Below are 26,685 nucleotides of genomic sequence, written 5' to 3' on the forward strand. Positions count from 1 at the left end.
ATGAATTTTATTGAATTCAAATTCCACCATCTGCCATGGCAAAATTTGAACCCGGGTCCCTAGGAATATTGGCTAGATCTTTGAATTAATAATCTAGCGATAATACCACTAGACCATTGCCTCCCCTCAATTTCAAGATCACTATCTTAAATTGGTGGCCTCTAGTTTTGCAAACCTCGCAAGTAGATACATCTGCTCTGCAGCTACATATTTGAAAATGCTTCTTAATTTCAAAGACCTCTATTAGATCAGTCTGCAATTTATTTTTGTAAAGAAAAAAGGTCACAGCCTGTTTATCGCTTCCTTAGAGCATAATCTGGCAATTCTGGTGTTAGCTTTTAAATCTTTATTTGCATCCTGATAAATGACGGAGAGGATATGAGATCAGAAACTCAAATGAGGGTTGAATAGGACCCTGAAGGGGTGCAAAGATGAAACCAAATAACAGCACAGCCATTGAACTGGGCATGAAGACTGTTGAGGAGTCTCAGGCTGCAGTGAAAATGAAGAGGAATATGACAGTGCTTTAGCTGCAGAAGATTTTTGATTGCGACTATGGTAATGGCAGAAGAGTGGATGGAAATGCACAAACAATTGGCAGCGTGGAGTTAATCTTAAATCCACTCTCCTGAGATAGGATTTCTGACAATGAGTATGTAGGTTTCTTGAAGTAAAGCTGCCATTCAATGGGGAATGAAGGCGGCTATACTGGCTCATAGAGCCTTCCTTGCCTCTGTAACGAACATCAATACCATTCACTTTAATTTTCATAATAGTGATGTTTGAAAACCACTTTAAGAAATACAATCTAAATCATCTCACTGCAAAGGCTTACCAAAGCAATTGCTTCGAAATTGCATTTTGAAGCTATCAATAAAAATTCTCATGATGGCAATCAATACAGACCACACCATTTCCAAAAAGCAACTCAAGTTGGCATCTAGGAACTTCTATTTTTTTCAATAGAAATTTAAAATAACCTTCTAAGTCATTATCGAGGCGCTGAGAGATCTAGAAATCAGATCTGTCTAAAAGCACAGACGATTATATTATAAAGTCAATGATAGAATTGTGTAATATCCCTCATTGTGTCTTCTTTGAAAAAAAATGAATGTTGATGTCAGATAACAATCACTATATGTCTGGTTAAAATTCCCAGATAGCAAAGAAGAGCAATTTCAAAACCACTTCAGAGTCAATGAGAAACCAATTGAATGGTAACCCTAACTGAAGTATTAGAATGGAAGAGATTAGATTGAGTTGTTGTTTGAGTTCTAAGCAAGATGGTGATAAAGAGGACAGTAGGGGACCTATGGTGGTGGGGTTTGATAATTGGAGAGTCATCCATGACTGCTCTTACTTGTGGCGGTTCATGGAATGGTTTTACCCTCCACAGTCTAGGTCAGTGACAGTGCCTGAACAGGTATCTGAGAATAAAAAATGAACAAACCTGTATCAACATTATAGAAAAAACATTGTGATACATACCTGTAATATACTTTTATGTGCTGGGATGAAAGCCAAAGTGATTTTTATTTACAAATTTCTTTCTGTGGGAGTGATGCCGTACTGATAATGTATGGTTTCTGTCCTGGGGATGGGAGTTTGAATCCTATCATTGGCAGATGATGAAATTTGAATTCAATGAAAATCTGGAATTAAAATGCTGGCTCTTGACTGTCGATTGCTGTAAAACCCATCTTGTTCATTAATGCTCTTTAGGGAAGAAAATCTATGTCTTTTCTTAAAAAGAATCATTCTCAGAATGAGAGTTTTGCTGGCTAGACAGAATCTTTAATTGCACAGAGGGCAGTTAAGAGTCAACCACATTGCTGTGCATCTGGCGTCACAAATAGTCCAGGCCAGGTAAGGACATTAGATTTCCCTAAAGACCCATTAAAAAATCAGATGGGTCTTTCCTGAAAATTCTAAATTCCAGATTTAAAAAAAAATTCAAATTCCACTACTTGCCATGTTGGGAATTGAACTAAGGCCCCTAGAATATTACCTGGCTCTTTTGATTAATAGTGTAGAAATTATACCATATGGTCATTGCCTCCACATATAGCTCCAGGTGCACAACAGTGAGGATGCCCCTCAACAACTCTCTGAAATGGCCAAGCAAGTCACCCAGTTCAAAGGATTTAGGAATGGGCAATAAATACCGGCCGCTTCCTGTGAACGAATTGTAAAATACCAAACAACCGTTGATATTGAGCCAAATAGGAAGATATTAAGTGGGGTTCAGATAAATAGTGTTAAGGAGGCACTTAAAAGATTGCAAGGAATACAAGAGAATTTCCAAATTATTTGGTTTGCCACCTTCCTTCTCTAAGGATTCTGTCCTAGCCAGTGAATAGACAGCTAGAGAAGTGAATGAAGAACATTAACAAAATAAAGAGAGAGATAAGGAGAATATGTTTATGGAGAGGGCATTGACATGGAATGCCAGGCCAGATGCAGAATGTATAACTATTTTTAAAAAGTAGATCTTATCTTAAAACCACGATTAATATAGATGGGAAAATGGTACAAAGTGATTTGCTGCATCAGTTAGTGTGTGTGTCAATAGGAGAATGAGCATGAGAGGTAGTAAAGGGAACTAGATCATGCAAAAGAATTACTTTTGCTCACTTCTATTTTTTATTCTGCAATTAACTCTCAGTCATTTTCAGAGATATCTTTTAATCAACCTGTACAGAGATGTTATGACAAACTTCTGGAGCCGATGGGACTTGAACCCAGGTCTCCTGACTCAGAGGTAGGGACACTACCACAAGACCCTTCTTATTTGTTTTTATTATCTTGATTCCAACAGTTGTTTCTGTGCAAGACATCTCCTTGAATTCCAGCCGAACTGGAGACCCTGTATCGCTTCTTCGATTGGTTCCTTTTCAGAGGATCATAGAATCTTACAGCACATTCAGCCCTCTGTGCTTCAACCTGTTCTCTCAATGAGCTATCCAATTAATCCCACTCCCCTGATGTTTTTTCCATAGCCCTGCGCATTTGCTTCTCCTTTTAAAGCACATATCCAACTCTTGTAGCACGGTGCTAGCATCTACTGAAAGAGTGGGTTCATGCCACAGAAATATTTCAAAGAATCATAGAATTCCTACAACGTGGGAGCAGGCTGTTCAGCCTGTTGAGTCCCTCGATCAGCATCCCACCCAGATCCATCCCCCCTACCCTTACCCTGCAGCTCTGCATCACCCATGGTCAAGCCACTTAGCCTGCACACCTTTGGACTGTGGATGGAAACCAGAACACCCAGAGGAAACCCATGCAGACATGGGGAGAATGTAGAAATCCCACACAGACAGTCACCTGAGGGTGGAAGCAAACCCAAGTCTCTGGAACGGTGAGGCAGCAGTGCTAACCACTGAGCCACTCTGCCGTCCAAATGTCTGTTTTATAATGTCTGAATGGGTCAAATAAAAATATTGGGGATCCAGCTTTTTTTTTAATGAAAGTTTCCATTGAATCTACCTTCACCACCCTTCCAGGTAATGCATTCCAGATCACATCCCAAATAATTTTCTTTATCTCTGCCTTTGATATTTTATACCAATTATCTGAATTCTGAATCCTCTGATTCTCAACTATCCTGCCAATACAATCTCTATCCACTCCACCAAAACCTCTCACAACATGAAATCCTGCCACAAAATCTCCCCATCTCTGTTCCAAGGAAAACAATCCCAGCTTCTATTTTCTATGCATTTAATTGCTGCTTTCTATTTCTGGTACTATTCTTGTAAAAGTAACAATATTCATTCACTCGTTCATTCACCATTCTGAACCTTCTACTTGACATGTTTCCTGGAGTGTGATGTCCCGAATCATACACAATATTGTCGCTGAAACATACAGACATTGATAGACCCTGATGGTCAGTTTTCACCTTTCTTTCAGCAGTACATTATAACATATCCAAAAGACTGTAAGCAGAAGGAAGCTTCCCTGTTTGTTGGTCAATGGTTGTTTGTAGATCAATTAAATGAAATTGCTGACAGCTGTATTGCTCATCCTGCTTAAGGCTGGTTAATCACTAAACCAACTGAGTCAGCAAGTTCTCTGCCACTGAGCATGCAGTTGTTATGGTAATGCCTATTAATGGATAGCTAAAGAAGTCCAATGGCAGTGCTGTCAGTTGATTGTGGGAAATGGGACTAATTTGTGAAAGAAACTGACTTTTTTTTCCCAAGACAGAAAGACAATTTTAAACAGGAAAGTCGTCTTTCCCAACGTGCAGTGAGAATGTGGAACTCACTGTCAGAAAGCGTTGTTGAGGTGAATGGAATAAATATATTTAAGGGGAAGCTGGATAGGCAAGGCAGGGAGAAAGGGAGAAAAGGTTAAATTAATTGAGTTAAATTACATGAAGTGGGAGATCTTAAGATCCTTCTTTGTAGTACTTAATTGCTCTTGGACTTTTGCCCCCATGACTCCATCTCAAACATTGTTAAGTACTCATCTGTGAATAATTTCCTGATTCAGTCATACTTCTTGCCAGTTTCAAACTGTAATTCCTCACACTATGTAACCTAATGTAATACAAAGTGTTTATTATTTCCATGCCCTTAGCTGAGCTGTGTCTGACAAAGCTAAGTGGGTAATACTCTCTTTAGCCTGAGTACGTATTCAGCTCCAGAACGTGAGCGCAAAATGTAATGTGATGTATTGTGCTCCAGTGCAGCGAGTACTTTGTCAAAGGAATTATCGACACATTAAACTGAGTCCATCTACCTTTTCAGGTGGATGTCCAAGGTGTCTTGATCCCAACCATTTGTACCACTAGACAAGTCAAATTCCAGAATGAAACGTAGCTTGATAGATCATTCTGTTTTTATTTAATGTGGTGGTCAGTCACGGAAACATAATGAAACAAAAGTCTATCACACAAAATTTTAAAAATAACATGAAACAAACCAAGCTATCTATACATTGAATATAGTTTTAAAGATCTTAAAACACAATGTCTCATTTATTCTTTAACACCATCATTTTACAGTAAGACAAAACCAGGTAAATTACCTTTCAAAAGCATGATGCAACTTAACTGCTTCTCCTCAATTCTGCACTGCAGACTGTGAATTCTTCTTACATGAATACTCATGATATGGAAAGCATAGATTTTCTCTTCCTTACAAATCAGCAGATTCTAACCAAGCACTCCTGGTGCGGATGTTTCAGCAGCTAAGCTTTTAACCCAAGGTGATTGTGCTTTCCCAAACTGTCCCTTCTATGAGAGAAACTTCTTTTCCTTCCGAACCAAATATCTCCTCCAAACCTGCCCTAAAAGCTTTTGATCTCAGATTTTTCGAAACTATAATTAATCCTTGAATTACTTTTATAGAAATATCTATATTTTACAGATATTATCCTTAATTATTTGAAATGTGAAAGCCTTTCAATGTTTACATCACCTGCTGTAAATCCCACAGTATCAACAATCTTCCATTAACACTCTAGGGGCTTTACAGTCACCTGTTCTCTGACACATACTGGAAAAGATCACAATTTCAGAAGCACTATCTGCACGGACTATTTTAAAACTATGCCCAAAAGTAACCAAAGTCCATATCCGACAAAAACAGAAATTGCTGGAAAAACTCAACAGATCTGGCAGCATCTATGGAGAGAAAGCACAGTCAATGTTTTGGATCCAGTTACCTTTCTTCAGAACCTGTTAGAATGTTGAATGAGCCAGAGGATGAAGTGTAAGTGGGGAAGAGGGCAACTCTGAGCCAGCATGAGGCAATGCTGATGGCGAGAGACATCGAGAGCATGCATATGACGGCACATGGTACTGAGTTTGGATCGCAGGATGCAGCGAGAGCAGCTGTGTGAGGAACATTGTACATCGCGGAGATACCTATGACCCTGGGTGGACTCAAAACACAAAGGATGAAACTTCAGTTGGAATCCAGGTGGGGTAATCTGATTCGGAGATGGTCACTGAGGAATGTGATGTGGCTATGTAATGAGTTCTGACAAATATTTTGTGAGACCATAAGGCCATAAGACATAGGAGTGGAAGTAAGGCCAGACACCAGGAACTAAAATGAAAGTAATGATGGTGAACAAGAAAAAATATTGGAACAGAAATACTGTCAGAGAGAACAGCAGAACTTCTTCAAGGTGGGCATGCTTGGATGACATGTGACAGTGAGTTAAACCCAAAACAGAAGAACTGCAGATACTGGAAATCAGAAATAAAGAAAAACAGAAATTGCTGGAAAATATCTGTAGCTCTGGCAACAATCCTTGGAGAGAGAAAGCAGGGTTAACGTTTCAGGTCCAGTGACCTTTCTTCAGAACAGTTATAACATTCATTTGCTGTAATTATTCTGCGATCATGCAATTTTAAAATCTTGTCTCTGCAGCATCCCATTATATTTGGAGTGGTATCTAAATGTTCACCTTCATTAATCAGTCTGGGAAATCATTCCATATCTTGAGAAAGGATATTCTGATATTAGTTAAAAAATTACTTTTTTTGTAATTTGAATCTGTGTCCCATTCTTCTCTCACAATTTACTTAAGAGTGATATTTCTTGATTGCTTTCCTATCTTCTCAACAGATGTCCTTTCTAATCCCATCTTCTTGCACATGGCCCATAGCCCTGCAGCTTACAGACACTACTTAAGGTGCAGATGCAGGTACTTATTGAAAGGGTTTTAGGGTCTCTGCCTCCACCATCAACTCAGCCAGATTTCCAGACACACCCACCACCGTCTGCATAAAAAGGATTTTCTTCACATCCCTCCTAATCCTCTGCCACTTAGTATGGATCTTTGATCCCTGGTTTTTGAACTGTCTGCCAATGAAAATAAGTTCCTCCTGTCTACTCTACCTCTATCCCTCACAATTTTGTATACTTCAATCAGGTCACCCCTCAGCCTTCTCTGTTCCAAGCAAAAAAAACACAACCTCTCAACTCCAATTCTCCAGCTCTGACAACATTCTAGTAAATTGTGGAATATCTCCAGGGCAATTGCATCTTTCCTGTAATGTGGTGACCAGAACTACACACAATATTCCAGTTGTGGCCTCACAGTGTCCTATAAAGTTTCATCATTATATCCCTATGCTATATTCCATACCTGTACCAATGAAGGAGAGCATCCCATTTGCCTTCTTTACAGCCTTATCTTCCAGTACAGCTATCTTTAGGGACCAAGATCTCTCACTTCATCTACCTCAGTATATTACCATTTATTGTGTATTCCCTGTTATTGTTTCACCTCCCTAAATGCATGACCTTACATTTATCAGAGTTCAACTCCATCTGCCACTTTCCAGCCAACTCCACCAACCCATCTGTATCATTTTGGAGCTTACCACTATCCTCTACACTATCTACTATGCAGCCAATTTTTATGCCATCTGCAAATTTCCTAATTGTGCTGCTCATGTTCAAGTCCAAATTATTAATGTATAAAACAAACAGCAGGGGTCACAACAGCAAGCTCTATGGAACACCACTTGAAATAGCTTTCCAATTGCAAGGTCTGCCTGTTACTAAGCCAACTTTGGATCCAATGTGACACATTACCCTGTATCCTAAGGGCTTTTGCTTTGTTAACCAGTCTGCCATGTGGGGCCTTGTCAAATGCCTTACTAAAATTCATGTAGACAACATCCACTGCACTACCCTCATTGATCTTCCCTGTCACTTTCTCAAAAATTCAATCAAATTTGTTAGGCATGACCATCCCTTAACAAAAACATACTGACTATTCCTTACCAGTCCATGCCTTTTTAAGTGACAGTTTATCCAATCGCTCAGGTTTGATTCTAAGAATTTCCCCAACACCATGGTAAGACTAACAGGCCTATAATGGTTTGGCATTTTCTTTGTAAAGAATGGACCCACATTTGCATTTCTCTGGCACCTCACCTGTGTCTAGTGAATATTAGAAAATAATCCTCAGAGCATCTGTTATTTCCTCCTGGACTACCTTCTATCTCCTAGGGATATTATAGCCTTATAATTGATTAGTGCTGTTAATACATAAAGTTTGGGAGAAGATTTGTAGCTCGGGTGCTCGTTGTTGTGGTTCTGTTCGCCGAGCTGGGAATTTGTGTTGCAGACATTTTGTCCCCTGTCTAGGTGACATCCTCAGTGATACCACTATAAATGCTGGAGGGAAACATTACAGAAGCGCTTCACAGGAGGCTCCCAAGCACTGAGGATGTCACCTAGACAGGGGACGAAACGTCTGCAACACAAATTCCCAGCTCGGCGAACAGAACCACAACAGCTGTTATTACACATCAGATATTTAACCCAATAAAAGCTCAGTTAATATTCTGGGGACCCAAGTTCTAAGCCCACCATGGCCGATGGTGGACTTTGAACTCAATAAAAAAAATCTGATGACCATGAAATCACTGTTGGTTGTCAGAAACACCCATCTAGCCAGGCAGCCTCCTGATTGTCAGCTGCCTGGCTTGCTGTGTTCTTCCAGCCTCTGCTTGTCTATCTTGGATTCCAGCATCAGCAGTTTTTTTTTGTCTCGAACCAACAATGTTCTTCAGGGAAAGAAATCTGCCATCTTCACTTGGTCTGGCCTACAAATGACTCCATTCACACAGCAATATGGTTGGCTCTCAAATGGCCTTTGAAGTGGCCTAGCAAGCCACTCAGTTTTATCAATCGACTGCAGCAGTTCAAGAAGGCAACTTAACACCACCTTCTCAAGGGTAACTGAGGGTAAGCGATAAATTCTGGCCCAGTCAGCAGCACCCATGTCCCATGGATGAATGTTAGAATAAGACAGGGAACTAGATCCTTATGCTCGATTCCAACAAGATTGAGCAGACAAAGAAAATAAACTAGTCACAGGGATTCAACTTTACAGGGTTAGTTCTGAGGGATTAAGGAGATGAATCTGGAGAGTGTTGAGGGGTTGGAGTGATGTGGGTGTCAGCCAACCATGGGGACTGAGAAGATTACAGCAGGTTCGCTGGGTGGTTGGGGATGGTACTGGGCAGGACAATACCAGGTGGGGAGGGTAATGTTCTCCTGTTCTTCCTGACTGCTGAGCAGTGCTGGGAAATCACTTACCTAACACACAGCCTTTCATGAGCTGCCCAGTTTTTCAAACCTTGGGAAATGTGCCCGGCAGCTGTTAAATCCAAATGGCTGACAATATCTGAGGCTTGTAGCTTCAGTAACTAATTATTATTGTTATAAATTGGGACAATTTACAATAATGTCAAAGTCAGGGTACACCAAATTTTACATCAAATGAGTGGAGAGTGCCAGTTGGTTGGAAAGTGAATCCTAATTGATAAAGGTGTTGCCATGGAGAATGCAACATTATGCCCATTCATAATTCATGAGTTTGCATGACACACAGTTAGAAATTGTTTGATTACTTAGCCATTTCCCACAGGGGATGACTTTGTTTCTCTTTATTTTCCCCTTGTGAACCCACCTGCTTCACTAATATCCTTTAAGGAAAGAAATTGACATAATTGCTTGGTATGGCCTACATGTGACTCCAGACCCACAGCAATGTGGTTGGCTCTTAACTACCCTTTGGGCAAACAGGAATGATTATAAATGCTGGTCTGGGCAATTTTACCCACATCCTGTGAATGAATAAAAACAAAACAAGCATTCAGAATTGAGTTAAAAATTCCACAACTCCACATTATAGTCTAACAGGTTTATTTGGAAGCACTGCTCCTTCATCAGGTGGTTGTGCTAGTCCAACTAGTCAGGCGCACAACCATCTGATGAAGGAGCAGCACTCCGAAAGCTAGTGCTTCCATATAGACCTGTTGGACTATAACCTGGTGTTGTGTGATTTTTAACTGTGTACACCCCAGTCCAACACTGGCATCTCCAAATCATTCAGAATCGAGTTAGAATGGTGAACGAATCATTAGGGTCCTCTTTATGAGGTTGCTGTTAAGACTAATCTTCTAGAGTGTGGGACTGTAGGGATGCCAGTGAATATATTAATCAGTGAAGGTACATTTGTGATAGATAATAATAGGGCAGCTACTGGCCATTTTCCCAACGAGGAAATCGAGAAGAGGAAGATCATTTGACTGTTCAATTTCAAAGATGAATTTTAGCACAGTGCATTAGACATGTAAAGGAATTCAGAATTGTAGCTGCAGATTCAAATATAGCAAACATATCGTCTACATATTAGAAATATGCAAAAGGTAAGTGGTTATGTGTCAATCCACAGAGTCTAACAAAGATGTTGCCAAGTTACCTGGTGGGCCTAAAATCGCTTTATTCCTGAAGAGTGCACAGTCTACATTAGACTGTGACCACTTTGTGGAACCTCTCCAGTCTGTGGACAAGCAAGACCCTGACCTTCCCGTTGCTGGTCATTTTAACACAGCATCCTGCTCGCATGCCCACATCTGATTCCTGATGAAGGGCTTTTGCCCGAAACGTCGATTTCGCTGCTCGTTGGATGCTGCCTGAACTGCTGTGCTCTTCCAGCACCACTAATCCAGTATTTGGTTTTCAGCATCTGCAGTCATTGTTTTTACCACATCTGTCCTTGGCATGTTGCAGTCAATAGACAATAGACAATAGACAATAGGTGCAGGAGTAGGCCATTCTGCCCTTTGAGCCTGCACCACCATTCAATATGATCATGGCTGTGTTCCAGTGAATCCCGGAGGAACCGGAGGAACAACATCTCATCTTCAGACTAGGCACTTTACAGCCTTCTGGACTGAATATTGAATTCGACACCTTCAAATTGTGAACCCACTCCCATTTCTACCCCCTTTTTAAAGCTTGTTATTGTGTCCTCTCTCCTCGCATCCCACTTGCTGTCCTTTTAAATTTGACAGGAGAAACACTATTGTTCTGCCATTCTCATATTCCAATCATTTTATCTGAATTATCAAAATCTTTTCTCCATCAGCACTCTACACCCAGTACCCCATCCCCCTCTCCCAAACTACAGTATAAGTGCTGTCCCCTCCACACTTCACTTCAGCTCTGATGAAGAGTCACCTAGACTCAAATCATTAGCTTGCTCTCTTTCCACAAGTGCTGTCTGACCTGCTGAGATCTCTAGCATTTGTTGTTTGCAAGGTGTCTCTAACGTTAGAGCAAAAGGTAAAGTCAGCTATTTCATACTGCCATGATGTAGTAGCAACACAAGGGCGTTCATCACTAACAGCTGATGTCATGACAACCTGAAATTCTGCCTCCCATCCAGATGAGTAATGTGATATATCAATTTCAGTATCAGTGCAATGTCAGATATGTCAGCAGCATATCCACATGACAGGAGGATTATCTGAAACTATATATTCCTTCAGCTTTTTAAAGCAAGCATGATACTGTTTGGTGGCTTCTTTCTACGTTGGAATCCATCTTTTTTTCTCTCTGTCCTCTCATTACTGTTTAGTTTAAACAATGTTTTACTGTTTTCTCAAAGGTTCCTCACAAATAGGATTGTGGGAATCTGCCTGTTATTTTGTTTTCAATTCTGCAACAACAGTTGTATTGATGGAGCACCTTTAATACAACAAAACATTGCAAGACGCTTCACAGGAGTGCTATCAAACAGAATTTGACAGTGGCCACAGAAGGAGATAAGAAGAAGGGTGAACAAAAGAGGTGAGTTTTAAGTAACGTCTTAAAGAAAGGCAGAGCAGTTAAAGAGAAAAGTGCAGAGGTTAGGGCTGAAAGAATCTCAAGTGCAGCCAGCACTGGTAGAGTGGAGAAAATGTGATATCAGGATGGAGTTAGACTTGGGGCTAAAGGATCAAAGGAAATGGAGGAAAAGCAGAACCAGGCTATTAGAGTCATAGAGTCATAGAGATGTACAGCATGGAAACAGACCCTTCGGCCCAACCCGTCCATACTGACCAGATATCCCACCCCCATATAGTCCCACCTGCCAGAGCCTGGCCCATATCCCTCCAAACCCTTTCTGTTCATCTACCCATCCAGATGCCTTTTAAATGTTGTAATTGTAACAGTCTCCACCACTTCCTCTGGCAGCTCATTCTACACACGCACCACCCTCTGTGTGAAAACATTGCCCCTTAGGTCTCTTTTATATCTTTCCCCTCTCACCCTAGATCTAAGCCCTTTGGTTCTGGACTTCCCAACCCCAGGGAAAAGACCTTGTCTATTTACCCTATCCATGTCCCTCATGATTTTATAAATCTCTATAAGGTCACCCCCTCAGCCTCTGAAGATCCAGAGAAAACAGTCCTAGACTATTCAACCTCTCCCTATAGCTCAAATCCTCCAACCCTGGCAATATCCTTGTAAATCTTTTCTGAACCCTTTCAAGTTTCACAACATCCTTCCGATAGGAAGGAGACCAGAATTGCACGCAGATCAACTATGATCATATTGAATGGTGGAACAGGCTCAAAGGGCTGAATGGCCTACACCAGCCACTATTTTCTGTGTTTCTATGTTAATGCAATGAATACAAAGTCATGGTGACATTTTGTGTTGTTTCCTGGTATCCCTTTTATATTCTTTGGGCATATCAGCAGTTCTCAAGGCTGTCAACAGGAGGAAAGTATAAGTGGTGAGATTTATGATCAACAATACTAACACCAGATTGCAAGCCCAATCAAACATGTGGAGCTGTCTTTACATTTTTGGAGCATCATATATCAAAAATGCCAGACATTTTTATATCGAAATGAGAGACTATCATTCACAGTGAGTGGAAGTTGAAAGCTCTATACTTACCCTTTGAGAATCTGACAGAAAATCATCTCTGTAGTGATTGTAATAACATTAGCCAGGAGGATCTCATAGAATATGAGCTCCCTGACTGGGGTTGTTAACCTGGTCCAGTCAGGGAGCCCTGGCTGACAGATATTAACAGCAGTGTCAGAGGTTCTGTTCAGTCTGAGAGCTGGCTGTCAGGAAGCCAGACCAGAGTCAAGTATTATGCACATGTAAATAATGGGTGACTTGATGATGGGATACCAGCCTCTGTGGAGTTATTTCAATCTTCAACTTCCATTGTTAAAGCAGATTTGCAAACTCAGCAGATTCTGACCCTGTCATCGGTCAAAGGTTATATAATAGGGAGCTGGGTGCCAACTCTTAAATATAAAGTTCTCGTCCAATTGCTATATTGTTCTGAATAATGGGATAACACCAATTGTCCATTAAAAGCCCAGTGATTTTGATTTAAATGGGTATTGTTGCAGACTATTTGTCAATCATCACCTGTTTGGACTAAAATTAACTCTTTCTTGAAAATCATCAACAGTCTTGACATTTTTCACATGGAAAACATGGCCTCAGATTTCTAAATGGGTCCACAGTCTCTCACTTTCTCTTTGTTCACAAATCTCGCTTCTGGCGAAATTGTCTCCAGGCAACCAAGCCTTCCATTATTGAAGACATTAGAGTGAATATTTTCGTCAACGAAGGGGAGGTGCTAGTGTAGAAGTAAAATCACTGGAGGAGTAATCCGTCAGCCCAGCTCAATCCTGGCTATCGGAAGCTCATCTCAGCAACTCATTTTCTGCTTGGGAACCCTTTAGCCTCTGGACTCAATATCGAGTTCAAACATTTTAAGGTCTGAGCACCTTGTCCTATGCCTTTACCCCAAACCCCACACACCAGTCTTTGTCCTGGCTGCGACCACAAACAACCCCTTGTCAGCCACAATTGGTTCCCATTAGCAGCTATTCATTTCCCAGACTGACCTTTACCCATTCCTTTGTCTGCCGAACTGTTGGCCTCTCTCTCTGGGTTCCATCTCCATTTGTAATTTACTCCCCCCCACCTCCCAATCCCATCTTCAGCATATATACCTACCTTTCCCTAGCTATAGTCAATTCTGATGAAGGGTCGCTGGACTGCAAACATTAACTTTGTTTTCTCTCTACAGAGTCAAAAAGTGTAGCACTGGAAAAACGCAGCAGGTCAGTCAGCATCCAAGGGGCAAGAGAGTCGACGCTTCAGGATAAGCCATTATGCCCAAAACATTGACTCTCCTGCTCCTCTAATGCTGCCTGACCTGCTGTGCTTTTCCAGCGCCAGACTTCTTGACTCTGACTCTCCAGCATCTGCAATCCTCATTTTCTCTTCCTTTCTTTCTAAAGATGCTGCCAGACCTGCTGAGTTTGTCCAGCAATTCCTGTTTTTTTTTCGCTTCTGATTTCCGGCATCTGCAGTTCCTTTGCTTTTTTGCCCAGTTCTAGGGGGCCTAGCTTTGAATCCTACCGTAGAAGATGATGGAATTTGAATTTAATAAAAAGCTGGTATGAAAAGCTAGCCTTTCCCTGGCCTGACCTAGATGTGACTCCAAACCAATAGAACATAAGACAATAAGAACTAGGAACAGGAGTAGGCTATCTGGCCCCTTGACACTCCTCCAGAATTCCATAGATCATGGCTGATCTTCTCACGAACTCAGCTCCATGTACTCACTTGCTCACCATAACCCTTCATTCCTTTACTGTTCAAAAATCTATCTATCTTTGCCTTAAAGACTTTCAGTGAGGTACCCTCAACTGCTTCACTGGGCAGGGAATTCCACAGATTCACAAGAAGTTTGGGAGAAGTTCTTCCTCAACTCAGTCCTAAAATCACAGTAATCTGATTGACTCTAAGTAGCCTTCTGGTCAGTTAGTGATAGAGAATAAATGCTGTCTTAGCCAGTGATTCCCACAATCCATAAATGAATAAAATGGACACATAATTGATTGTGATTTATATATTTTAACCCTGTTCATAAGCAGGACAATGAGCAAGGAGTTTAACATGACTAATGGCAGCCTTGTGTTGTGATCTGCAGAGTATCAACCCCTACTAGTCTAACACCAGGGTATTTAGGAAACAGATATGGACGCACAAGGAAACCTCATAAACATTTAACTCAAACTACAGTGACAACATAATGCTGTGAAGTATGAATTACACAATTCTTCTTTCTCCCTTTCCCAGGCCCCCTGCTTGCTCAGAATCCTTTAGATCTATGCCGCTTCTGACAAAATGTCAATGAGCTGAAATGTTACCTTTGTTTCTCCTTCCACAGATGCTGCCAGACCTGCTGAGTGTTTTGAGCAATTTCTGATTGCATTTGATTTTGTCTTTCCTGCCTTTTAAGTGCTGAAGCATCCACTGCAGCAGAGCATCAGTCATCTGGTTCAGCTTCATCTTAGAATCCATAGGAAACAGAAGACTTTGAAGTTCAGCACAACATTTGCACACACTCCAAACCAGCTTGTAATTAGCTCAGGGAATATCAGTATTGTTCTGTGGTAATGATCAGGATAATTTTGTTGTATATAGTTGTAAATGTGACATGTAAACCACCAGGAGAGTGTGATATTTGCAAAGAACTAATAAAACCTTGATGCTGGAAAATTTATTTTCCTTGAAAATTAGGTTGTCAAATAGATCTTAAACCAGCCTGAATTTCTTTTACCCTTTGAGTACTGAATATAATTTCAACTTATTGATGCTTGATTGATTTCTGAATGTTGCTTGCCATATTTTTGCTACTGTGAGTCACCCTTTACCAAACAAAGGGAAATAAACAAGAACAGAAATTGCTGGAAAATCACAGCAGCTCTGGCAGCATCTGTGGAGAGAAATCAGAATTAACGTTTCAGCTCAAGTGACTTGACAAACAGAAAATGTTGGAGAAAGCTTTGCTGAAGAAACAGGGGAAGACAATGGCGTAATGGTATTATTGCTAGACTATTAATCCAGATACCCAGGTAATATGCTAGGGACCCAAGTTTGAATCCCACCATGCTTGATGGTTGAATTTGAATTCAATTTTTAAAAAATTGGAATAACAAGTCTAATGGTGTTCATGAATCCACCATCATGAATTGTTGATTGGCAGGGAAAAATACCCCATCTGATTCACTAATGTCCTTTTGGGAAGAAAACTGCCATCCTTCCCTGGTCTGGCCTACACGTGACAGTGATGTGGTTGGCATTTAACTGCTCACTGGGTAATAAGCAATGAGCAATAAATGATGGCCTAGCCAGTGATGCCCTCATGCAGTGAATGAATTAAAAAATAACACCGCTGTTCAAGCAGCATCTGTGGAGAGAGTTGATCTGACATGATTGGATGTTTGCCTACTATTTCATAAGTTCTTAATTTGAGCTGTTTATATCCCAGTTCTCTTCAGTCCATCTGGGCAGCTGTGCCTTCAGCTTTTAAGGTCCCACGCACGGGAATTTCCCCCTTAAACTCCTCTGTTCCCTAATCTCTTGCTATCCTTTAAAATCTGCCTGAAAACATATCTTTTGATCATTCTTTAGGACACTCTTCTTAAGAGGTCTTTGTTTGTATCTCTTTTTATTGAAATAACTCCCTAAGCTACACCTTGCAATCATGGAATCATAAAACCATAACGAAATGATGAGGCCCTTTGGCCCATCGAGTCTGTACTGTCAACACTACACTAAATCTGCACTATTCCAACGTTCCTCACTTAGGAAAGTCTTTAATGTTATGACATTCCAAGTGCTCATCCGAGTTCTTTTTAAAGGCTGTGAGGTTTCATGCCTCAGTTCCTCTCTCAGGCAGTGCGCTTCAGATCCCCACTACCCTCCAGGTGAAAAGTGTTTCCTCAAATTATGACCAAACCATTCACCTTAAGATTATACCCCCTTGTTATTGACCCAAGGTTTATCTATGTTAAAGCTGCTTTTTAAATATAAATTGTTAATATTACTCAAGGCAAGTAGAGAAGCATTATGAAAATAGTATCTTTTTCTCCTCATTCTGTGACTATTATTATTGAATTATTTAGTAGCGGCATGTTTTATCTATCTAGGTTAGAATTACTCTGCCACAATATCAACAGATGTTGTTAATCAAGCTTTAGTCCATCCCTACTTGAATATATTCAATAACTGAGCTTCATCCAAGGCTCTTTGCAGTAGAGATTCCCAAAGATTCATACTTCTCAAGTAAAAAAATTCTCATCTGATTTGACTTTATTTATTGTCATCATACGTACCTATCTGCTCCCAGGAGGACCAGTTCCGCAATAGAACACACCAGATGGCCTCCTTCTTTAGAGACCGCAACTTCCCTTCCCACGTGGTTAAAGATGCCCTCCAACGCATCTCGTCCACATCCCGCACCTCTGCCCTCAAACCCCACCCTTCCAACCGTAACAAGGACAGAACGCCCCTGGTGCTCACCTTCCACCCTACAAACCTTTGCATAAACCAAATCATCCGCCAACATTTCCGCCACCTCCAAAAAAAGACCCCACTACCAGGGATATATTTCCCTCCCCACCCCTTTCCGCCTTCCGCAAAGACCGTTCCCTCCACGACTACCTGGTCAGGTCCACACCCCCCTACGACCCACCCTCCCATTCTGGCACTTTCCCCTGCCACCGCAGGAACTGTAAAACCTGTGCCCACACCTCCTCCCTCCCCTCTATCCAAGGCCCTAAAGGAGCCTTCCATATTCATCAAAGTTTTACTTGCACATCCACTAATATCATTTATTGTATCCGTTGCTCCCGATGTGGTCTCCTCTACATTGGGGAGACTGGGCGCCTCTTAGCAGAGCGCTTTAGGGAACATCTCCGGGACACCCGCACCAATCAACCAAACCGCCCCGTGGCCCAACATTTCAACTCCCCCTCCCACTCTGCCGAGGACATGGAGGTCCTGGGCCTCCTTCACCGCTGCTCCCTCACCACCAGGTGCCTGGAGGAAGAACGCCTCATCTTCCGCCTCGGAACACTTCAACCCCAGGACATCAATGTGGACTTCAACAGCTTCCTCATTTCCCCTTCCCCCACCTCATCCTAGTTTCAAACTTCCAGCTCAGCACACTCTCCTTGACTGGTCCGGACTTTTCGAACCTGCCTATCTCCTTTTCCACCTATCCACTCCACCCTCTCCTCCTTGACCTATCACCTTCATCTCCTCCCCCACTCACCCATTGTACTCTATGCTACTCTCTCCCCACCCCCACCCTCCTCTAGCTTATCTCTCCATGCTTCAGGCTCACTGCCTTTATTCCTGATGAAGGGCTTTTGCCCGAAACGTCGATTTCGCTGCTCGTTGGATGCTGCCTGAACTGCTGTGCTCTTCCAGCACCACTAATCCAGTCATATGTACCTAAGTACAGTGAAAAGTTTTGTTGTGCGTGCAGTACAGGCAGATAATAACATACAAGGACATACAGATCATAGGGTGATTGAACAGAGCAAGGAATACAAAGATACAGCTGCACAGGAGGTGTACAAAGTAAGATCAACATTAGATTTGAAATTTGAGTGGTCCATTCAGCAGTCTAATAACAGTGGGGAAGAACTGTCATAGAGTCATAGAGTCATAGAGTCACAGAGTCATAGAGTCACAGAGTTATAGAAATGTACAGCATGGAAACAGACCCTTCGGTCCAACCCATCCATGCCGAACAGATATCCCAACCCAATCTAGTCCCACCTGCCAGCACCCGGCCCATTATCCCTTCAAACCCTTCCCAATCATATACCCATCCAAATGCCTCTTAAATGTTGCAATTGTACCAGATTCCACCACATCCTCTGGCAGCTCATTCCATACACGTACCACCCTCTGCATGAAAAAGTTGCCCCTTTTATATCTTTCCCCTCTCACCCTAGACCTATGCCCTCTAGTTCTGGACTCCCCGACCCCAGGGAAAAAAACTTTGTCTATTTATCCTATCCATGCCCCTCATAATTTTGTAAACCTCTATAAGGTCACCCCTCAGCCCCCGACGCTCCAGGGAAAACAGCTCCAGCCTGTTCAGCCTCTCCCTGTAGCTCAAATCCTCCAACCCTTGCAACATCCTTGTAAATCCTTTCTGAACCCTTTCAAGTTTCACAACATCTTTCCAATAGGAAGGAGACCAGAATTGCACGCAATATTCCAACAGTGGCCTAACCAATGTCCTGTACAGCCGCAACATGACCTCCCAACTCCTGTACTCAATACTCTGACCAATAAAGGAAAACATACCAAACACCTTCTTCACTATCCTATCTACCTGCGACTCCACTTTCAAGGACATATGAACCTGCACTCCAAGGTCTCTTTCTTCAGCAACACTCCCTAGGACCTTACCGTTAAGTACGTAAGTCCTGCTAAGATCTGTTATCCCAAAATGCAGCACCTCGTATTTATCTGAATTAAACTCCATCTGCCACTGATCAGCCCATTGGCCCATCTGATCAAGATCCTGTTGTAATCTGAGGTAACCCTCTTCGCTGTCCACTATACCTCCAATTTTGGTGTCATCTGCAAACTTACTAACTATACCTCTTATGCTCGCATCCGAATCATTTATGTAAATGACAAAACATAGTGGACCCAGTATTGATCCTTGTGGCATTCCACTGGTCACAGGCCTCCAGTCTGAAAGACAGTCCTCCACCACCACCCTCTGTCTTCTACCTTTGAGCCAGTTCTGTATCCGAAAGGCTAGTTCTCCCTGTATTCCATGAGATCTAACCTTGCTAATCAGCCTCCCATGGGGAACCTTGTTGAATGCCTTACTGAAGTCCCTATAGATTACATCTACTGCTCGGCCCTCATCAATCTTCTTTGTTACTTCTTCAAAAAACTCAATCAACTTTGTGAGACATGATTTCCCACGCACAAAGCCATGTTGACCATCCTTAATCAGTCCTTTCCTTTCCAAATACATGTACATCCTTTCCCTCAGGATTCCCTCCAACAACTTGCCCACCATCAACGTCAGGCTCACTGGCCTATAGTTCCCTGGCTTGTCCTTACCACCTTTCGTAAACAGTGACACCACGTTTGCCAACCTCCAGTCTTCCAGCACCTCACCTGTGACTATTGATGATACAAATATCTCAGCAAGAGGCCCAGCAATCACTTTTCTGGCTTCCCACAGAGTTCTCAGGTACACCTGATCAGGTCCTGGGGATTTATCCGCTTTTATGTGTTCAAGACATCCAGCACTTCCTCCTTTACAATATGGACATTTTTCAAGATGTCACCCTCTATTTCCCTACATTCTGTATCTTCCATATCCTTTTCCACAGTAAATACTGATGCAAAATACTCATTTAATATCTCCCCCATTTTCTGCGGCTCCTCATAAAGGCCGCTTTGCTGATCTTTGTGAGGCCCTATTCTCTTCCTAGTTGCCCTTTTGTCCTGAATGTATTTGTAAAAACCTTTTGGATTCTCCTTAATTCTATTTGCCAAAGGTATCTCATGTGCCCTTTTTGCCCTCCTGATTTTATACTCTTCTAAGAATTCATTCGATTTATTCTGTCTATATCTGGCATGTGCCTCCTTCTTTTTCTTAACCAAACCCACAATTTTTTTAGCCATCCAGCATTCCCTACACCTACCAGCCTTCCCTTTCACCCTGACAGGAATATACTTCCTCTGGACTCTTGTTATCTCATTTCTGAAGGCTTCCCATTTTCCAGCCATCCCTTTACCTGCGAACATCTGCACCCAATATGCTTTTGAAAGTTCTTGCCTAATACCGTCAAAATTGGCCTTCCTCCAGTTTAGAACTTCAACTTTTAGATCTGGTCTATCTTTTTCCATCACTATTTTAAAACTAATATAATTATGGTCACTGGCCCCAAAGTGCTCCCCCACTGACACCTCAGTCACTTGCCCTGCCTTACTTCCCAAGAGTAGGTCAAGTATTGCACCTTCTCTAGTAGGTACATCCACATACTGAATCAAAACATTTTCTTGTACACACTTCACAAATTCCTCTCCAACTAAACCCTTAACACTATGGCAGTCCCAGTCTATGTTTGGAAAGTTAAAATCCCCTACCATAGCCACCCTATTTATCTTTTGTATCTTCTGTCTGACATTATAATTGGGGTGGGAGGGGTCTTTGATGATGTTGGCTGCTTTTCTGCAGCAATGAGAAATATAGATGTAGTCAGTGGATGTGAAGTTTGGTTTTAAATAAATCTTAAATGATCAATTGCTTGTCTTGAGGATAGGACCCGAATTCTAGAACCTTCAGTCAGCCCCCTTCCTCCCCTACACATTCCTGATGAAGGGTTTATGCCCAAAACATCAACTCTCATGCTCCTCGGATGTTGCCTGACCAGCTGTGCTTTTCCAATACCATACTCGTGGACTCTGATCTCCAGCATCCACAGTCCTCACTTTCTCTCTTCAATCAGAGGGTGTGGCTCACTCAGCATCTAGTCTGTCAACCACACTAAGAATTGTAAATGTTTAATGAGATCATCTCCCATTCCTTTAAGCACCAGCAAATATAGGCCCATTCTATTTAATCTCTAATCATAGGACAACTCTGCCTTCTTGTCCATTAATCTAGTAAACATTAATTTCATCCCCTCTAAGCTCTTCCTTAGGTAAGGAGACCAAATTGTACTTAGGATGCCAGAGGTGGTCTCATCAAAGCACTATATAAAAGCATCAAGGTTTCTTTTCTTCTGTATTGTAAATCTGTGGAGTACACAGAAAAGATTTCCATTTGTGCAAATCCTTTGTTAATAATGTTCACATTTCTGGCAGGGAAGTGGTTGGCTGTGCAGCTGTAAGGTGACTGTTATTGAATTCTTTATATTGACAAGTTTTGTTTTCATAGAATCATAGAGAACAGGAGAGACCCTTCAACCCATTAAGTCTGTACTGCCAAATACTAGTACCAATACTGGTCTGAGATTCCCACACTAGGCCCATAGCCTTGAATGTTATGACATTACAAGTGCTCATCCAAGTACTTTTTTAAAGGTTGTGAGGTTTCCTGCCTTAACTACCCTCTCAGGCAGGGCATTCCTGAGCCTGGCCAGTGTCTGGGTGAAATGCTTTTCCTGAAACCTCCTCTAAACCTCCTGCCATTCACTTTAAAATTATGTCCCCTCTTTACTGACCCTTCAACTAAGGGAAACAGTTCATGCCCCTTATAAACTTATACAACTCTCCCAGGTTCCCCTTCAGTTTTCTCTGCTCATCTATTCTTTTTCTTTCAGGTATTTACTGAGCTCACGCCAAGAATAAAGAATCTCAAAATATTGAGACAATCACAATTGTGATTTGTGCAAGGCTGTAACATAATTGAGGAACTGTGACAAGGTCATAAAGCTTAAACAACATTGTAATTGTACAGTCCTCAAGAGGCTGGCCTGATTGGTCACAGATATGTGACTTAATGCAAGGGGAAGATTCAGTAACCTTTATTCCCAATGTTCTCGGCATTTTGCCAGGAACAATTTGCAAAATTAGACCTCGGGCATTCTCTGAGGAGACCACAGTTTTTTTAAATACTATGGAAATTTCAACAATCTCATGTCGACTTTATACACAGCAGGCACTTCATGGAAAATCAAGGCTCGAATCATAAATTTTTTAGAAAGGTGGAATGAAAAGGAGAATTGCAAATATTGGAAAAGTGAAGTAAAGTATGAAGTTTCAGGGAAAAGCAGGGCCAATGGGGCAGAAGTTAATTCTGATTAAGACTTCCCTTGAAGTCTTGATCAATATTTGTTTCAGAAGGTGGCTGACCCACTGTTCATTTCCCATAGTGGATTTGTTCTTTATTAATTTGCAAAGTCGAACCTCTTCTTAATCTCATTCTTTAAATTAAGCATCTTAATCATTTTGGGGAGCTCAATTTTAGAAATAATAAGACACTGCCAGACCTCCATGATAATCCTCAATATCAATGCCCCGCAAGGCTGTTTGGCCAAATTCAGCACTAACTTCATTTACAAATTTGTTGATGACATCAATGTAGTGGATTGGATCTCAAACAAGGACAAGGCAGAATACAGGAAAGAGATTGACTGCTTAGTAACATAATGTAAAGACAACAATCTCTCCCTCAATGTCAACAAAACGAAAGAGCTGTTCGTCGACTTCAGGAAGCAGAGTGGAGGACAGGCGCCTGTCTGTAGCAATGGTGCTGAGGTGGAAGTGGTTAAAAGCTTCACGTTTCTGGGGGTTAATATCAGCAACAATCAGTCCTGCTCCATCCACATTGAGCTACAGGGAAGAAAGTACACCAATGCCTCTGCCTCCTTAGAAGGCTAAGGGAATTCAGCATGTCCATAATGACTCTAACAATTTTTATAGATGATCAATAGAAAGCAACATATCCAAATGTATCACAATTTGGCACCTCCTCTGCCCAAGACCACAAGAAATTATAGAGTTGCGAACACAATCCTGTCCATCATGCACAGCAAACTTGCTTCCATTGACTCAGTCTATACTTCCCACTGCCTAGGAAAAGCAATCAACACAATCAAAGACACCTCCCAAGTTGCTTATAAGCTCTTCCACCATGGTTGTACGATCTTCCACCCTCTTCCATCAGACAGAAGATACAAAATTTGAAAACAGTTAAAAATATATTCAAGAACAGGTTCTTCCCACTGTTATCAGACTTATGAAAGGTCTTCTCATATTTTAGAGTTGATTTTTCTCTGCACTTTCTCTGTAGCTATAACACTATATTCTGCATTCTGTTCTAATACCCTCACATACTTATGTAAGGTATGATTTGCATGGATTGCATGCAAAACAATACTTTTCACTGTATCTCAGTACATGTGACTGTAAATCAAATCAAAGACCTGGAAACTCACTGATCATGATTTTAACCTTTGACAGAAGGTGGTGATAAAATATCAGGATTGGGAAACCAATCTCATTCCTCCTATCGCCCTTCAATAATTAAATCAATGAATCAACAAGTTATTTCTCCATTTGGGAGGTGCTTTATCAGGGAGCAACGTATAGTTTCAGTTGTACAGGTGCAGCAACACCAAGGACTGACTGTTGGGTTATTTCAAATCTCTTGGATTGCCGTGTCCTTTTCATGGGGGCTACTTTAGAATGGGACTGTTCTGTAAACTGACATTGAATATAATCTGTTTTACCTGTTGGAGTTTGTTGTTATTCTGTTTGCTGAATGTGTTTCTAAAATGACCACAAATCCCAGTGCTGAGGAATAATTAATCTTATTACTGTAAAGGAGCGACATTACACGCCTGGTAGGAATAATTATGCTAAAGAATGAAACGCAAAGGGCTAATCTTCATATTAAGTTTTCAACGTCACTAACATTCTTTGTCGTTGTGATTGTTGCAACCTTCAAAAAAATTTGATTGGCTGTAAACTGCTTTTGAACACCCTGAGCTTGTGCAAGGTGCTACATGAATGCAAATTTCTTTCTAATGCTCAGTAACTGAGGGAAAGCTTCCTTCATGCCCTGACATTGATATCTACAACATTATGGGTAAGTGGATGGATTCTGGCATACACTTAAAGCAACTTAAATCATAGTTTCCCAACAGCTGTACTGAATGTGCATGAAGCATATTTGGATGTGCGATCCTTACATACTGAAAGTGGATGTTAAAGGGCAAAACATTGAATAACACAACCTAACCTAGGAGTTTTTAAAATTCATTTCCTGAAGATATTCAAAAGCACTTTGTAATCATAGAAATATTCTTGACATGTAGCGGCTCACGTTAGGCAGTGCGCGACAGCCAGCATCTGGGAAGAGAAAAGTGAAGTTAATGTTTCATGTTTAACATTCATTCAAAATATGAACATCTTTCTTTTAGTATTACAGTTGTTGATGAACTTGTTTCTAGCATTTGCTGTGAGTGTTTCAGCTTCCCAGCATTTGCAAATTGTTGCTCTTTTAGTCAATACTTTTAACAGAATATTATCTCAGTCTGGGTCATCCCTGTCACATTCTGAAGCATCATTTTGATTCTGTTACTGTATCACTGTTTACCCTCCCCCGCAATAATCTGTACAGTGTTCACAATGCTGTTTCTAATTGGCTAGCCCTTAATCCAATAATAGTCAATGTTGCAGTTTGGTGGGTTGTTAACATCAATATCAGAATCAGAATTTCTCTCATTTCAGTCCCACTGGGGACATCAACTTTTTATTTTAACAGTAACTGTTGCAAAGCAATCACCATGGTAATATGAGGGAGGAATCACAAGCAATTGTTGTGAATCGAGAGAAAGGAACTACTGTTCATGTGAAGGCCTCAGTCACAGAAAATCCGAACCCAACAAACATAAAAATGGTCGAGGAAAATCCAACTGAAATTAATGTTCTCAGTGAGGATGGTTTGAACACGAAGCCGCCACAGTCTGAGATGAAAGAAGATGACACTAACCATCCTGCAAGAAATGACTCTGGAAGATTAAAAAACAGGTAAGTGTGTTTTTCCTTTCCTCTTGTTGCTTTGATCCACAGTGCACTCTCTTGAAAAGGTGGCAGAAACGTTAACTTTCAAAAGAGAGTCGGATTAAGACTTTGTATTGGAAGAAATTGTAGGGCAATGAGAAAAGGTACAGGTGGAACGGGACAAATCGGTAAGCCCCCCCCCTCTCTCTTGAAGAGATGGTACATGTAGGGTGGGCTCTATCTGTGCTCTGCCATCATGGTCTCTGATACTTGCTGCATGTTCAGTCTGCATCTCATCATAAGGTCGGTTTACTACCACCGCCCTCTTTATGTTCAGGGATCTATAGATTCTGCCTGGCCTTGTATGGTAAAGGAAACTGTTTCATAGTTAAATGGTAAGCAGCTGATGAGAAATGCAGTATATTGCGTGTCAGCAATGGAATAATTCTTCTGCAGCCGGCATCCCGTCACCCTTTATTCACAAAAGCATAGCCTTTGACAAGAGTACTACGTCTCACTGGGTCAGGCATTCAGCATCACAAAACCCCTGACATTCACTCTTTTATGTCAGCCAGGGCTCCTTAATTGGGCCAGATCAACAGCCCCAATCAGGGAGCTCATACTCTATGATGTCCAGCTTACTGAGCTTGTTACAATCAAGTAATCAATGTACAAGTTACATGGAAATGATAGACATTGTCACAGAAACTATGCCTAGGACCTGAATGTTGGGTCTTGATCCTAATCTTTTCTGGCCAAAAGTCCAAATGACATCATCACAGTGGTTGGTGCTTAAGGAATTCCTCACAGTATCAACCCTTTCAAGGTCTTTACAGCCTCCTTCCCAAAGTAGAGATGGACACTGGCATGCTCACTAATGACAGTTTCTGCCATCTATCATCAAACTGAGTATCAAGGCCAGCACCGGATCCCCTGCTTACGCTCCCCATGATCATCCACACCAGTTGGAGTCTGTAGTCATTGAGTTTATTCAAAGACAGATTTTTTGATAGACAAGAGGAGTAAGGGTCATAGGTTCAGGAAATTGGTGTTCAGACCACCACCTGATCAGCCATAATCTGTCTGAATGGTACAGCAGGTTGAAAGGACTGAATTGCCTACTCCACTCCCAAATCCTTTGTTGCTTGGTCATTCAGTAAAAGGTATGGTTCCAGAACATTCCTGGCATGGCAAGTGTTTGTATATTTATTCCTTTTTTAATGTAACAGGAGCTTTCCTTAATACCTTAATTTATCTTTCAAGAGCCAAATACCATTTGCACAGCACTTCTCACAATGGCAGACCATTCTAAAGCTGTTTGTAGCTAAAAAAGTGCATTACTTTGAAAATGTCAGCACTATACAAATGAAAGAAATGCAACAACCAATTTGTACATGGCTGGGTCTCACATTGGCAATGACCAGCTCATCTGGGCTGGTACAGATGGCAAAACCCATCATTGTTCAGATATATTGAACACTGATACTTTCAAGATTACCATTGACATCAGAAAGGGAAGACAAATGCAAGAGTTTAAATGAGG

The 26,685-nt window shown here is 41.4% G+C and overlaps 1 protein-coding gene across 1 annotated transcript in view; it reads left to right on the forward strand.

The window, feature by feature from the left end:
- Positions 1-26,685, forward strand: part of LOC140453397 (glutathione hydrolase 1 proenzyme-like) — an 88,149-nt gene that overhangs the window by 19,323 nt on the left and 42,141 nt on the right. The window contains exon 2 of the mRNA XM_072548026.1: positions 24,904-25,169. Coding sequence (XP_072404127.1) covers positions 24,934-25,169 — 236 coding nt within the window. The 5' untranslated portion in view covers positions 24,904-24,933. The remainder of the gene's footprint in view (positions 1-24,903; positions 25,170-26,685) is intronic.

Source organism: Chiloscyllium punctatum, chromosome 27, assembly GCF_047496795.1.
Source record: "Chiloscyllium punctatum isolate Juve2018m chromosome 27, sChiPun1.3, whole genome shotgun sequence".
Taxonomy (NCBI): domain Eukaryota; kingdom Metazoa; phylum Chordata; class Chondrichthyes; order Orectolobiformes; family Hemiscylliidae; genus Chiloscyllium; species Chiloscyllium punctatum.